At 39.1% G+C, this 11,300-nt stretch overlaps 1 protein-coding gene across 5 annotated transcripts in view; it reads left to right on the top strand.

Moving 5' to 3' along the window:
* HP1BP3 (heterochromatin protein 1 binding protein 3) overlaps positions 1 to 11,300 on the top strand; it is a 34,105-nt gene continuing 22,805 nt past the window's right edge. Inside the window, exons 1-5 of one of the 5 annotated variants that reach the window (XM_011357520.2) lie at positions 1 to 104; positions 5,090 to 5,285; positions 5,726 to 5,825; positions 8,503 to 8,656; positions 9,955 to 10,114. In XM_011357520.2, coding sequence (XP_011355822.1) covers positions 5,190 to 5,285; positions 5,726 to 5,825; positions 8,503 to 8,656; positions 9,955 to 10,114 — 510 coding nt within the window. In that variant the 5' untranslated portion in view covers positions 1 to 104; positions 5,090 to 5,189. Of the gene's footprint in view, positions 105 to 478; positions 661 to 5,089; positions 5,286 to 5,725; positions 5,826 to 8,502; positions 8,657 to 9,954; positions 10,115 to 11,300 lie in introns of those variants that run through there. The other 4 variants (XM_023529132.1, XM_011357521.2, XM_023529134.1 and 1 more) reach the window with 4 other exon arrangements.

Here is an 11,300-nt window from a genome sequence, read left to right as displayed (position 1 = left end):
CGGCGGCTGGGCCTGGAGGACAGCGGCAGCGGAGGCGAGTGGCAGCGGGAGTGGCGCCGAGAGGCCGTGCGGGACGCGGGCGCCAGGAAGGGGGCAGCGCAGAGGTAACGGAGGACGGAACAGGCGGGCGGGGAGTGGTCGCGGGCTCGCTGGACCCCAAAAGCGAGTAGCGGAGGCCGCTAGCTCGGGTCGCCGATGCCGCTCCCCGAGAGGAGGGGGCGGGGCGCTCGGGTCCCCGGAGGTGGTGCCTTTTGTCTGCCTTCCCCGGCCGCTCCGCCCCTCCTTCCACTCCCCCCTGCGACCTAGCCCCCTGCCCCACTGGTTGACGCTTCCTCCGGGGCCCTCTGACGCGCGCTCCCGCCCTTGTTTTGTTTGGACTGGGGGGAGGAGGGGAGAGCGCTTCCCTGGTCTAGGGCCTTGCGTCCCAGCGCGCCTGCGCCAGTGTCCGCCCCCGAGCTCCGATTGGCTGAGGGCTTGCGCATGCTCTGAGGCCCACGGCAGGCCCCGCCGTCCGCCCTCGCCCTCCCCCTCAGCCCCCACTCCTTCAGCGGTTTTCGGAGCCGGTTCGAAAGATGCCGGCGGCAGTGACTGGCTGCGGCGGGCCCGCCCCCCGGGTTCTTCGCCTCTGCAGCCGCCGCCGCCATTACGGAGCTCCCAGTGGTGAGTGCGCGGACCGCTGGTGCTTGCGGTCCGCGGCTACTTGCGTGGCGCGGGCGGTCGCTGCCGGGTGGTGGCTTCGGCCTCGGCCGCGGCCGCGTGCGTACGCAAACGTGCGCCCAGAGCTGCAGCCGCGCCGCAGCCCCCGGTGTCAGCCGCCGCCGAGCCCTCCCGTCACTTGCTTAGCTGCCTTCATCTTAGCTTCGCTGTCCCCCCGCCTTCTGCTCGCGCACCACACCGGCCGCTCCCTGCCTCTTTGTCTCTGCTGTTCTTTTCACCATGTTCCTCAGCAGTCTAGGAGAGTGTTTCAGAGCTGTTGGCGCTGCTGAAAAGGCATCGCAGCCGCTGCCGCCGCCGCTGCTGCTGCTGCTGCCGCCGCCGCCGCCGCCGCTGCCGCTGCTGCCGTCGCTGCCGCGACACGGGCCTAAGCTTTCGTTTACCCGTATGGCATTCCTAGAGCTTGTTACTCATCGCACTTTAGACGATGTAGTCTTAATAAAGTCAAGGTGGTGAATATGAGTTTTTGTAAAGAGGAGGAGGCAGGAGTGGTGAAGTGAGAGCCCCAGATCTAAGTTTTAATACCTAATTGACCACTCTGTGACCGAGAATGAGTCACTTAACTTTCTTGAGAGAGTATTCTCTCCAGCACAGCGGACTGGACAAGGTGAACGTTACTGCCTCTTCCGCGAATAAATTCTCTCTGTTTTTGTTATGTCCTGATTTTCGTTACGTTGAAAAGTGAGAATCCAATTAGAAATACATGTAGGAATTCACTTGGGACCTTATGAGTATGCTGTCTTATCTTAGATTGAAGTTACACTAGTGATTAGTTTTATTTGGGAAGGTGCTTTAATTTTGTTCAATTAGATATAAGCAAAAAACTTACGAGCTTTTAAAATTTTACTCTTTCTTTCAAAAGTTAGTGTATTGTGTTTCAAAGTAGAAGTACTATTTTAAAGGGTTGGTTGGTTTGTTGGTCTCTAAGCTTTTTTGGAAGATCGACGGCGGGAATTTCTGGTGGAGGAAGTGCCCGGAACTTATAATATATAGATGAAAATCCTAACTCTGCAGCCAGTTAGATTGTGATTATCTTGTGAAGAAGGCCTTGTAGTGTCCATACTCTCTGTACCCGAGATAGACACTAATTGAGTACATACCGATTTATTGAAATGTGGAAGTGAAAAAAACGTTGCTAGCAGTCAAATTACAGGCATGCTTTTTATGACATTGCTCATTAAATCTGAATATAGAGAAAGATTTGAGATTGGAAACAATTTGACGGATTTATTGCATAGCTAATCACGTGGTAATGTATAATGTATTGCATACATTTTATGGTAAAATATGAAATAATAGTACTTTTCCTAAAACGCCTATTTTTAAGGATATCAATGAGCTGAAATACACTGTTAAGATCCTACTTCTTTTTTTATTGCTTTCTCAATGTAGAGAAAGTTATCTAAAACTGAAATTCAGGGCTTTTTTACAATTTTTTTTTATTGTCTGCTTTAAGATAATTTAGCATTTGTCTTGACAAAAGCAAATCTTTGTATTGTTAATCTGACGTTCAATTATAAAATCAAAAACAGATTGATGACTACAGGAGGACCACATAAACCACAGGTAAACTCAGATTGTTTTTAGCACATATAGGAACCCAGGTGAAAACTTATTAAGTTTCATCTGTTCTTCTTTTATTTAACAAATAATTGTTGAGCACCTACTCTATGTCTGGTATGTTCTTAGGCACCAAATATGCAGCAGTGAACCAGCAGATGAGAATTCTGCCAGGGAACGAAGCATGGCAGCCTAAAAGTCTCATTGTTCAGAAGTGCAGCAACAGAAGTTTAATCAGTGTATGGTGTTGTAAAGGCGGTGTGAATTAACATTCATATAGTTTTGTTAGCTCTGTAATGAAGTAGACTTATTAATAACTCAGTAACCAACCTATGATTAAAAAAAAAAAAATAGTACTATAGACTGAAGCTTTAAATTCCATGACCTTTATTAAGAAAAATCAGAGCTGAGGCAAACATTTCTTAATATTTATCCCATAACTGGGTTTTATTTTTAAGTGTTCTTCACATATAATGAACATAGTAATAAGTGCTACCAGATGTCATTGTTCATTCAACTTTTTTTCGCCAGTATTTATCCAGCACCTGCTATGTGTTGGACACTTCTAAGTGCTGGGAATATGGTGGTGAGTTTAAGTCTTAGTAGCACTTACATTCCATGGAGAGAGTCACATACTAAACAAGTAAACAAGCATATAATGAATGTTAGGAGGCGTTAAAAGCTGTAAAGAAAACTGAAGAATAAGAGGAATGGGAGGCCTTTCTGAGGGGAGATAACATTGAGCAGAAACCTGATTGAAGTATCTAGGAAAAGAGTGTTCCAATTGAAGAGAACAGGAAGTACAAATACTGGTACAGAGATGAGCAGAGAACAGTCCAAGGGCCAAAAGGTCTGTGTGTTTAGTTAAGAAAGTAGAGTGGTGGATAGAGTAATAGAAAGTGAGATTAAGGAAATAAGGGGGTGGGAGTGGTTTTAAGTAGAAGAGTGTGTGTGTGTGCGCGCGCGCGTGCACTCACAGGATGATGGCAAACCAACTTATTTCTCACACTGTGCTCTTCTGTGCTTACTTCTGAGGTTATTCCAACCTAGACATGCTTCTTATCTGGCCTAATTTAAACTGTCATTCTTGTCCTTAGGTTAATGATGTCTGATGTCTTTATGGACCGTATACCTGTTGTTGCCCTGGTTTTAGTCAGTTTTGTCACTTTGGCATTAGAGTAGCTTCTTGTCCCTCCCTCCTTATTCTAACTTGTTTTAATTTTTGGTAATTAGTGAACACAGTTGACTGGAAAGGTTTTGACACTTTTCAGAAGTTACAGGGAAAATATTTTTTAAATATACCGTTAACAGAGACTTCTGAAGGTTTTGTTGACTTTACGGTAGCATTTTCAACCTACTAGTGTGATATCATGGGTTAGGAAAGATGAATTCATTAGTAATATCACGTTACCAAAATAACCTGGTTGTGATGTTTTACTTCTGTATAGTGTTCACATATAAAAATATCAACAAATTTGCATAGCTTTTTTATTAAGGAAAATATTTACTTACTACCAGTTAATAGATGAATGAGCAGATCTATATATTGCAGTTATTTCAAAATATATTTTTAGGTTTCACAAACCTAAACAATGCCTTTAAACCCTGCGTGGCCTTTTTTCACAGATCAGAAAACAACTACTTGTCTTTCTGTATTTTGTAATTATTAAGCGAATTGCTATATGAGCATTTTAAGTAGTTTTAGTAACATTTGGTAATTTTAAGTATTCATGGATATTTCTGATTTACTCTTGATAATAAGTATAGTGCGTTATACATCTTGAATTCTTTCAGCTTCTTTCCTTGCCGCTGATTGACAATTCACAAGTCTGGTATTGCTCTTGGTATTCCCAGAGATTTTCCCTGTAAATGTGAAAGCAAGCATTCTCTATGGATGTTTTGTATTTGTCCTAGTTGTAGCTTGGGGCTATTACCTGACAAATGGAAAGTTCTTAAATTCTTAGACAGGGTTAGAGCTTAAAGTCTGCCAACTCTTTGTTAATTAATGTTCATTTTTAGTACAGAGATCTGAACACTTAAGTCATCATTTTCTTATATTTTGAGCAATTATTATTATAAAGTATCGTTGAGTCCCAAATGAAGTTTTTGGGGGGTCAGAGAGTGTTAATGATCAGGTAAATTTGAGTGACTACCTGGGTTTTATCTTTGAATATTTAATTATGTTTTTTCTGTGCTAGTTTTGCCTACATTAAAAATATAACAAATAAGGTGTTAGAAGCATGCTCTGTTCTCCTAGGTGGCAGTCTAAATTTGCTTCTCTGGGTCTGGAGGCTTTTAGAATGTTATGTTCTTCAGCAGTGTTTTTTGCCCCTTGTATTACTTCTCCAGTGGAGGTGGAGTTAAGGTTACAGGTAATTTTCCCAACCCCTTTGAGAACAATAACAACAGAAGTCTTCTCCTTAGTAAACAGATCTTGGAGTAAACATTTGACTAAACTGTTCCTTAAGCTCCTTATTCTGTCCTAAGTTCCTGATGGTAGCAGGATGGGATGGGACTTGGTTCCTTATGAAGCTTTCTTTTCCTTGTCGCCTTTGTTCATGTGGAAGGTGCAACAGCTGCTGTGGCTTGTGCATTTGTCTTAGTCGCTGCTTTACATAGTCTGTATTTTGATAGAGATATTACCTTTCTGAATGATAATTGATCAAGTCATCTGTTAAAATCGATCAAGTCATCTGTCACTTAACTATAAGTATTATAGTGAAATTTTGTTCCCTTTGGATGTATATTAAATTTAGATGTTTTAGTTTAGTTTTGTTTCTTTTAATCTTCACACCAGGTCTTTTCTGTGCTTTAGGTTGACTTTTCACCACACTGAAACCATTAGGAAAAATCCTTGTGGTTAACAGCAGAGGCTTCAGAGTGTAACCTGTACTGGGGCCTAGAAATTATTTTAAATGGCGACTGATACGTCTCAAGGTGAACTCGTCCATCCTAAGGCACTCCCACTTATAGTAGGAGCTCAGCTGATCCACGCGGACAAGTTAGGTGAGGTAGGGGCTGACACATTCTTGAAGCTCACTCTTGGATCAGTCCCTGACTTCAGGCTCTGCTGGGTCCTTCTTGGTACATGTTCCTTCCCCTACTTTGGGGAGTCTGGGTTGTAGATCTGAAAAAATCAGATATACAAAGCTCTTCATCTTCCCTTTCCCCTCAAATTTCTGAGAAAACCTCCAACCGTCTATATTTATTCCAAATCAAGGGTAATTATTTGTTTCCATATGAAATTCTTACCAAAAGAAAATATCTTCAAAAGTACTTTTAAAAAGTCATATTTTACTTCAAAAAAAAAAAAAAAAAACTCGTTAAAAGTAATTTGCATCCAATCCTGGAGTAGACTTAGAATTCACCATCTTCTGACACCCATTAGGCCCCTTGGGAAAGAGAGAAAGTTTTTTTATGTGTGTGTGATTATGGCCATCTCTTTTCCTAGAAGGTGGAAGAGAGCGCCATGCCGATTCGTCGAGCTGTGAATTCTACCCGGGAAACTCCTCCCAAAAACAAGCTTGCTGAAGGGGAGGAAGGAAAGCCAGGTAAAGTAAAGCAGTGGACAACTTAAAACGGCGAAAGTTTCTACTCCAGTTTGGAGTGTCCCATAAATTCCCTTGAACTTAATTTTTATTTTTTTTTTTTAATGGCTAAGTGTTTTGGGGGAACATTTAAAGAGGGAGTGGTACCTATTCGATATGTCATTTCCAGACCACGTGGGCAAAGTAAAAGTTTCATCTTGTCTCTAAAGGTTTTTGGAAGTTGAAAATCTCATGTTCTTAAATTAAAAACAGAAAAATGATTAGAGAGAACAGGAATGGGCAAAGAGTAGCTTCTGGGCATACAGTCTCATAGGAATGAAGATTCAAAGAATGGAGGACTTGGGCCTTCAGGATGGATAGTGGAAGACTCACCCAGAAATCATCAGAAAGCCTTAAGGGAGAAAATGGGTGATCAAAACATTGGTTTCTAACTGGTGTTGGTGGAGAGAAGATTGACCAGACAGAAGTGGGAGCATATGAATTGAGAGGAATGTAGAACCATCAACCTGGAGCACTAGTGCTCCTTCACAGCATCTCTAACCACCTCTTCTCCTTTTCCCTGTTTTTTTCTTCTCATGACCTTTTTCTTTCTTTCCTTATCCTTTTTTCCTTTCTCCCGTGCTTTTTATTTCAGGTTTTCCAGGATGAACACATGGTGCCGTCCCTGTCATGGCTGTTAGAACCAAATATTTGCTGACCAGCGTAGATTAGGAATTAAAAATATATGCACCCTTGTTGCCTTTATCCCTTGGTGAACCAGGGATATAATCTTTTCAAGCTGAGCCTGGATTTTGTCTCAGAATCCCCAGATGAGTACTATAAGCAATTTGGGTACCCTGGCCTAAGACATTAGGTGACATGGGAATCAGCATATTAAAAAAATAATAGGTACTGGTGAGTTGAAGATTGGTTTTTTTTTTGGTTTTTTTGTTTTTTTGTCCAGCACTGAGATAAGCCACTTCGTGGCCCATCTTGATCCTCATTTGTTTAACAGACACCTGAAGTCACTAAATCACTAATAATGTCAGTTTTCAGAATACATGCCAGAGGATTCAGGTATAAGGTATAAAAAAGGTCAACCACGAATTTATAAAGGAGTCACTTCACAGGTTGTCACTTCACAGGTTGTATGTTTGTTTAATCTTCTTTATCCCATTACAGTATTTTATATATGAAAATAATTGGGCATCATTCATATTTTAAATTTTATAAATCCTACATTTTACACGGAAGGCAGACAATATAGTTTAATGAGTGTCTTATACATAACATATAATCCATACCTGTTGAGTGGCTGAACCTTTTAGTAAGCCATCAACTATTAAGCAGTTATTGTTAAGGGAAAACAATGTGAAATTAAATGTATAGCTTATTACAGTAAAACCTGATAAACCATTCTTAGCTTTTCATCATTTTTGGAGTAAGACAATATATAAATAAATAAACATGACTAATAGTAAATTTTTACCCACGGGCAAATCATTGGGGCAAGGAGCAGTAAAAGATAATCATGGTAAAAGATACATCTTGCAGTTATCTGTGTCGCCAGATATCATTGTTATAATGAAGTTCTAGCCCTAATGCCTTGTAAAACAGTTTTAGAAACAGCAGGGGAGGCCAGAGGAGGATGGATATCACTCATATAGTGCAACTGCTGGTCTACAGGCTTCCCCTAATACATTTTATATAATCCTCATAATAATTCTGTGAGGTAAGGTTACTGAGACTTGAAGATGTCAAAAAACTTGCCCTAAGATATCAAGCTAGAAAGTTTTAAAGACTGAACTTGATTCAGGGGTGTCTGACTCTAAAACCTCAATTTTAGCTGAACGTATATGGGAGGAGTTTCAATGTACATGCAAGTCTGGTTGAAAACCATAATCTGTGATGAGATTTACAAATGATAATTGATCACCCTTAAATTTGTGGTTTAGAAATTTAATTTGTTGAGAAACTAGAAATTCTTTTAGATTTGTATGTATGTGGTTTGGTTATAAAAAGGAAGTGGCATCTTTTAATTCTCTTATTTATATTGAAGGCCATAAAGAAGTCTTCGTCGTCTTGCCAGTAATTAGTTCACGTAATTTAAATGACCAAACTCATTAAGCATATATTTTTATTTTTTGCCTAATGTTTGCCACCGGGGTTCTTTGAAGTGCCTGATTAACCATTTCTTGGGGTTATGTGTTTTATAGTAGCTGCCCAGGGACATACTGAGAAAAGGCACAGACAAGCAACTGCAGATCTCAGTATTCCCTCTCTCATATTTCTACTCTTGCCCCAACCATTTCACTGGAAAATACATGTTAATTTTTTATTATTTATTCCCTTACCAGGATTTGTCTGTTAAATTATGAAATGGCTAATTTCTTAATTATGAATCTCATCAATGTTGCAGAGTAGACTAAACAAGATATTTGATTTGGGGTAAAATGAGTTTCCTTTCTGTATAATTTCCTGGTCTGTCTCTTCACGTAATGGATTAACACCCCCTTGCATAAGCAACTTGAATAATGTAAAGAAGGAAAGGAAACTGCATTCATTCATTTTGTTCATTTTAGAATCCATCTTTTAAATGGAACATTTGGCTTATCTGTTTAATAAGATAAACTTTTACCCTTTTATTGACTCAGGCTCTAATATGTCTACTTGCTGCAATTCTGCTCACCTGATTTTTTAGAACCAGACGTAAGTTCAGAGGAATCTATCTCTACCGTAGAAGAACAAGAGAATGAAACTCCACCTGCTACATCTAGTGAGACAGAGCAGCCAAAGGGGGAACCTGAGAATGAAGAGAAGGAAGAAAACAAGTCTTCTGAGGAAACCAAAAAGGAGTAAGCAGTTATGCTTCTTGCTATTTATAGTTGAAGACTACGTAAAAGGACTGTAGACCAGATTGTTTTAAAGTGTGATAGTACTGGTTTATCTTAGACATTTGCTACTTGGGTTTACTTTTTAGAATTACCATTCGAAATAGGTTTATTATATAGTTGTGTGGCCTATTAGAATTTGTAGTAGTTATTAGAATAATGGTTTGAATAATCTAAAATTCATTCCTTTTGCCTTTGGAATATGTTCTCATGCTTAGAATTCATTGTGGGAGTGTCTGATACTTTACACATTGATGTAATTTCAATACAAAATGAAACATGACTATAAAAATTTGACCTTGGAAACACTTAACCATTTTATTCCTCTCTCTGTGCCAAGAGTGAGTTATTTTTATATGTTATGTTAGAAAATGTTACTCTCTATCAAGGGGTTCAGACAGCTACCTAAAACTGTATATGTTTGATGAAATATTCAGTTAGAGAACTTGGAAGCAAAATTGCTATTAATAATCTGTACAATGTGGCGGCAGCTCTTTTTTCATTTAAATTTTTTTTTGCAGGACAGCTGGTAGCATTCATTTTATTTTCATAATTAGTCAGAATAGTTAGTAATTATTTTTTAAATAAAAGAGTAACTTAGTAATAACTATACCTTTTGGGTGTAATCCTCAGGGAAATCCTTTATCCCATTTTCATAGGTATAAGTAAAGTCTGTAGAATTTTTAGCAGCTTCCCTGTATTTTAGGTGCATGTAGTGCTGTTATTATTACATAGAATAAAATTTGTGTAATGCTTTGTGGCTCACAAATTGTTTTTATAAACATAATCTCATAGCTCTTGTAACAACCTTGTGAAGTGTTTGGTATTATATTACTATTTTACAGCTGAGGAGACTGAGACTCAGGTCACTTGCTAAGATCATATAGCTAGTAAGTGTTGGAGCTAAAACTCAAACCCAAGTTTTCTGACTTCAGAGCTTGAGCTCTTTCCACTGTGCTAAATTGCATCTGTTGTAGTTGTTACTAGAATACATTTCTTTTATGTACTGGCCATTTATACCAGTGCAAATTTATATGACTCCTTTCTCCTATACCTAAGAGAAAACTTACCTTTTTGCTTCATTTATAGTACCCTATTTTTAAAAGTTTTATTTTATAAAATTTTGTTTATTTTACATGTCACCTTAGTGTGGACGTAAATTAAGACATTATTTTTTATCCTTCTCTGGTCTTTTCCTTTTCTGACTTCATGCTTCTTTCTGGAGAGTTCATCTTGCGTAATAACTACTCTTTGTTTTAAAGTGAGAAAGATCAGTCTAAAGAAAAGGAGAAGAAAGTGAAAAAAACAATACCTTCCTGGGCTACCCTTTCTGCCAGCCAGCTAGCCAGGGCCCAGAAACAAACACCGATGGCTTCCTCCCCACGTCCCAAGATGGATGCAATCCTAACGGAGGCCATTAAGGCAAGTTTTTATTTCAAGCAGTTCATCTTAGATTTATTCTGTTTGTCTTTTGCTTATTTGAAAATGGCATATTCCTGTCCAGACACCAGAAATCTTGCTCTGCTTCCTAAAAGAGATTTAAATAGAAGAAAACCATTATGAAGTTCATGTTTTTTATAATATAATTACTTTTGGTGAGCACTGTTAATTTTTTTAAATTCAAATTTACTATAACAAGTATTTTTAACTTTAGTTTTTTTTATTTTTTACAGTTTATTGGTCGAGTATATAGTTTTTATTTGAAGGTTTAACATGTTAATTCATTCAACAAATATTTAAGGGCTCACTTCTCAGTGTCAGGCAACTCTACTAGTGACATAGCGTAGAATGAGGCAAACAGGTTCTTTGTCCTGATGCAATCTCATTGTGATTCAGGGTAACTGAATAGCATTGAGAATTTTTATTTTAAAAAATATACTATTTTTAGATCCATTTTCAAAGCTGAGTGTCTGATATTGGTAGTGGTTATCTTTCACACCTGAACTATAAGAAACCCTTAGAAACATTACTACTTTGCTTAATCACTCAGCCATTCCAAAGTACTTGGAAAAAATTCTTCTCCTTGCATAGCTTCATGACTTTGCTCTAATCCATTGACTTTCATTAGCTTATGTGATCATCAGGGATAGTTTTATTATTTTAACTTTTAAGGTTATCTTTCTAATCTAACGTTGCCTTTTTTGTGTAAAGCTTTCTGGTTAATTTTGCCTCGTTTATTTCACATGGTCAGAGGATAAAGGGAGCTAACATAGAAGCCATAGACTTCCTCATTTCAGGAGTCCTCTGGCTAGGACCTGAGTCAGAATTGGAAAGAAAGGTACCGATCAGTTTTACCAAGGGTGGTGTACATAGATAGGAGCAGCCTGGTGGTCATTCTCAGACTTTGAGAAGACAGCACTGACACATAAATTAGAAAAGGTTTGCCTTCGGACCTCTCCCTGCACTCTTTCAGGGGTGCTCTCAACGCGTTAAGAAAACGTCCCTGGTGTAGATAGCTTGACTACAGTGAGATCTCTTTTCTTCGTGTAGTCTTTCTTCAAGGGTTTCACTTCATGACCACTTCAGCCTAGGTTTGGGGGAGCAGGGCTACAGTGAGGCTGGAGAAGGGACTAAAATTTCAAAATAGTAAAATGAAAAATTAAAACAG

This window comes from Pteropus vampyrus, unplaced genomic scaffold, assembly GCF_000151845.1.
Source record: "Pteropus vampyrus isolate Shadow unplaced genomic scaffold, Pvam_2.0 Scaffold36, whole genome shotgun sequence".
In the NCBI taxonomy this organism is placed as follows: Eukaryota; Metazoa; Chordata; class Mammalia; order Chiroptera; family Pteropodidae; genus Pteropus; species Pteropus vampyrus.
The sequence above is the reverse complement of the archived record's forward strand: the minus strand, read 5'-3'. Positions and strand labels throughout refer to the sequence as shown.